Source organism: Alligator sinensis, unplaced genomic scaffold, assembly GCF_000455745.1.
Source record: "Alligator sinensis unplaced genomic scaffold, ASM45574v1 scaffold444_1, whole genome shotgun sequence".
In the NCBI taxonomy this organism is placed as follows: Eukaryota; Metazoa; Chordata; order Crocodylia; family Alligatoridae; genus Alligator; species Alligator sinensis.
The window spans coordinates 4,436,187-4,440,883 of NW_005841886.1; the positions used below are offsets into that span (position 1 = coordinate 4,436,187).

Here is a 4,697-nt window from a genome sequence, read left to right on the forward strand (position 1 = left end):
TGACCTGAGGGAAATGTTAAGGGAGATATATTTTCCAAGAGAGGCACTTCTGTGTTTTACCTCGTTAGCTGATTACAACCAAGGCAGTATGTATTTCAGGATTCTGCAGGAGTGAGCACTACAAACATTGTCAGCGATCACATGCCTTTCTAGCGCATTTGTTCACAGTGCTGTTTGATTTGTTTTTTTCCAGAGTCCTAAGCCGTAATCCACTGTCGGCCATTGTTGACAAAGCTTTTCTTCAATTGCCATCCTTGAAGTACCTGTAAGTATAAACTCGGCTTGACTTTAACCAGCATATGTAAGGTATGTCTTTGCATCTGCAAGTGACAACCCCTTAGCAGAGCCTACAGTGTGCTGAACTCACTGCTTGCTGCTTTTAGAGCAGCTAATATAGTACAAGTAACCCCAACGGGAACAGAAAAAGAAAAGAGCAGAGCCGTTCACTCCATGCTTAACACAGGCCAGATTGCAAATGGCATGGGCTGGCCCAAAGGTGAACTGGTGGTGGTGGCTGAAGATAATGCTGCCTAGAGAATCCTGTTCCTCCACAGCCCATTTTGCCAGAGCTGCTGGGAATCTGAGACAAAACTTTTTTATTTATTTATTTATTTATTGCGGGGGGGAGGAATTTCCCTCCACTCCCTAAAGCCGCCCCAGGCTCCCTCTAAGATTTGCAGCAGTTCAGGCAAGCAACTCCGGCATTCAGGCAGGGAAGAAATCCCCTCCGCTCCCTGGGGTTGCCCCAAGCTGGTGGACCCTAGGCTGGGTTGGGGGGAAGCCCCATAAAGCAGGGGCTCCCCAGTGCTACCATGCAGGGCTGCATGGGCAGGCACCTGGCCGGAGGACTTCTCCCTCCCTCCTGGGGCAGTGGCCGAAGCAATCAGCAGCTGGGAAAGCGGAGGGAGGAATTGGCCTCAGCTCCATGTGGCTGCCTGGGCTGGGGAAACCCCACTAAAGGTTAGGCTCCCCCAAGGTGGGCAGCACCCAGACAGGAGGTTGGGAATATATACTGGGGAGCCAATAGGGGACACTTGGCTAGGCTGGCAATAGCCAGCAGGCTGGGAGATGTGCTCTAGCACCCCCCACTGGGCTGAGTCAGTGCAGGCATCCCCCTGCCTTTCCCAATAGAAAACTGAATGTCAGTTCAGTTGGTTACCCATGCAACCTACACAGCTTAGAGGAAGCTGCCTAGTTTGAATCGATTCAGCCTCCAGCTTTTTGACTGTCTGTACTTAGCCTTGGAGACTGGGAAAGTACCTTGCCACTGGACTCTGGAAGGGACAGGGAGCCTCTGAAGATGGAGATGCTGCTTTTTGCTTAAGTGTAGAAAGCACTGAGTGTAGAAAACATTGATTTGACTGAAGTGTAGAAAGCAAAGATTCTGGGAGCTGATTTATGCCATGTTTCCACCTGGTTAACATAGATATCGGGTTTGGTGCCTTTGGCGTTCTGGGTTGGCTGTGTCTGTGCTCCGGGACTGCATTTGTCATGGCACCCCTGGAACCTGCACTTTTTGCTAGGGGTTCTAGTAATCATGGCCATCCTCATCAAACCCACATTGCAGGACGGGCTCAGAGCCCCAGCTGCTATCATATCACCTCCTGTGATTATTATAACGAGCAGCTCTGAGCTCTTACTTTAGCTCACATGACCTTTCACCTGCAGGAATTCATCAATGTTGTTTGAGGAAGTCCGTTTTCCTCTGGAAAATCCACATTCAAGCCACCCCACATGGCCCCAAAGGACCGTGGCTTTTTCCTTAGTGCATTTTCCCTTTCAATGGCTGCCATTTTGGTGCAGTTCTTGAGGGATGGCATTGTACCAGTTTTCTGCTCTCACTGTCTGAAACATGAATCAGACGTTGTACACAGGGCTTTTGGGAAAAGCCTATATAGTGGCATTAATAAAAAGCATGATCTCACCTCTTAGCTTCTTGGCAGGCGATCTATAATACTTAAGTGCCTCCCATTACTAAAATGCTTCTGAGCTTCACCATCTCTAATGCATTTACCCTTACAATATCCCTGCAAGGTAGGGGAGTGCTATTACCACCATTGTACAGATGAGGCACCAAGACACAAAGAGAAAATGACCTGCTTATAGTCACTTGTATATTCTATGTCAGAACAAGAAGCTGAAGCTAAACCAGGACCCTAACCCACCAGCCTCTCCTTTTTATTCATGGCAGGGACTTTCCCAAAAGTACATATTATCCACTTCTTTGTCGGATGCGTGTGTTCTCCTACACTAGAAACAGAATCATCATATCCCTTTTCTGTAGGAAACTTTGCTTTCTTCCACCTTGAGCTTTTCTTTTCATAGTCCATTTATGTGATTCAGATTTTCATTTTACTCTGTTCTATTTCATTCCTACATGTAATGCGTCCAGCCACTGGACTCTGCACTCAAGGTATTTTCAAACCCACGTGGGTGGAGTGGAATAGGGTCCTTCTTTGTTCCTTTGGGAATTCCTAAATCCACACAGAACTTAGTATTGTTTGCAAGACAGGTCAGATAATCATTATTTTTCACCTCATCCTACTAATTCAAAGTCAGGCCTTTGGTTACGAATCTCGCACAGGTTTAGTCAAATCATCATACTGGAATGGATTCTCAGCTGTTCTACCCAGGCATAGCTTCACTAAAGTCAGTGATGCTATACCTGTTTACATCGTCTGAGGATCTCACCTTTGCTTCTAAAAGCAGAGGCAAACCAATGCTTGCCACCTATCATGTTCAGCACTCCTGACGCTGCATGATGTCCTGTATTGTAATTATTTGCCTTTATTTTACCTTTAATATTATCTGGGAGAATTTTATATTGCCAGAATCTGAATTATGAGACGAGGATTAGTAATGTTATGATCTTTTTCAACTCTTATACAGTATTTTAGATAAAATGCAAGCTATCTTTTCATATTTAGTAACTATCAAGATCGGCTTGTCCACAAAGCAAGTTTCCAATAATCAGGCCTGAAATGTCTTTTTTTAACTCTTTCAGAGATTTAGGTGCAACACAAGTGACTCAACAGATACTTCACACTCTTCTCGTTGTATCACTACACTTAGAAACCCTGTAAGTACAATGAACTTTGATGTTATTCATTGCATATTGCACTAGGTAAAAATAAATTATCTCCTTGAAAAGCGAAAGGTACCAAATGCAACATAAAAGTAATGCCTTTAAACCCTGACTTCAACTTGTGTAGAATCATTGATTTTTCTGTAATAGTCTTGGAAGGATTACAAGTATCTCTTCTTGAGAATTACTGACATGAGCAACAGTATATCAGCTGAAATATATGATATCTGAAAAACTCCTGCAGTGATGATTGTCTTTGTGAGAGTCTATTCTGGCCAACAAGCCATGGTCAGATGAAGCATGGTATCTACTGCTGTCTGTAGATAAACTATCAATGCCATTTTCTAAGAGTGTAATTAATGGGATGTCTTAAATAAGAGATGCACACAAAACATTTTTGTTTTGTCTCTGACATGTTTAAATTGGGGGCAAGGTAAAAGGCAAGCTGCTACCACCATCTCTTTGTGAACATTTATTATTTTAACAATTTGGGGAAAAAACAGTATCAGGGTTAGGACACAGTGTTTCTGGCCACTTGATAAATAGTCATATTAATTGTGGCCTTTTGTAGCTTATCAGCACTGCAGAACGCAGTTGTGAGGGGAAGAGGTATATGTATCACAATGCATCACTGAAGCTGCATTTTGTAACACACAAGGTTAAAATTAATCCTTTAATTAAAAAAAAATTGCAACATTCCTACCAGTAATAAAACAATAGCTTTTATCTGTTGCTGAGATAAAGGCCCAGTAATAAAATTAGTTTCCCCAAACTCTAAATATTTCTAATAAAAAAATTGGATTGAACAATGCATAAGTCTTGTTTAATGGCCTGTGAGCACCTGAGACGGGATATCAGGTCTGAAAACCCTTCAGAAGACTCACATGTTAAGGAAATCAGGGAGGTCTCTGGACAACCATCTCAGACTGAGTGGCCCTCAGATAGGAAGATGTGAGATGAAAACAATCTGGAAAGAAACTTGGGCAATGGAAAACTGTTTGTGAGTACAGTCCTGTTTCAGGGATTTGTTACTTATGTTAAGTGTCTAAGGCTGAATAATAAAGGAAAAGACAAATTCAGAAACAGGCCAAGTTCTGCACTAAACCATACTGAGTCAAGATACTTTGACCTGGCCAACTGGGGAAAGATATGGACAATAAATGTGTCTTTTTGTCCCAAGAATCCCAGCCTGCCTGCCCCTGCCTCCCCGCCATGGTTGTGATTTTCTTTGCTGGAATGGAAGAAGCCACAATAGAGTGAGGTAGACTCAGTCCAATTCTACATCAACCAGGAAAACCCTGCATCTGGGGAACTGTTGGCTGCCACATGAGTAGTGCAAAGGGTGGATTGAGTGCTCAGGGCCTGGCCCATTTTGTAAATGGGGAGGAAGGAACAGCATGGGAACACAGCACGTTCACTAGGGCTGTGTGAAATCAGGTAGTAATTCGATTTGGAGGAGATTCGGCTCGATTCAGTGGCCAAATCTCCAGGTCCTCGAATCAGAGGACCAATTTAAAGGTCTGAATTGATTCAAAGCTGTCCGAATCTTCGGCAAAGATTTGGACGGTGTTGATGATTCGGGCAGTCCCCGGTGGCTGCAGCAGGGAGCTGC

The 4,697-nt window shown here is 43.9% G+C and overlaps 1 protein-coding gene across 1 annotated transcript in view; it reads left to right on the forward strand.

The window, feature by feature from the left end:
- Positions 1 to 4,697, forward strand: part of LRRC37A3 (leucine rich repeat containing 37 member A3) — a 21,159-nt gene that overhangs the window by 6,543 nt on the left and 9,919 nt on the right. The window contains exons 3-4 of the mRNA XM_025196914.1: positions 194 to 265; positions 3,005 to 3,079. Coding sequence (XP_025052699.1) covers positions 194 to 265; positions 3,005 to 3,079 — 147 coding nt within the window. The remainder of the gene's footprint in view (positions 1 to 193; positions 266 to 3,004; positions 3,080 to 4,697) is intronic.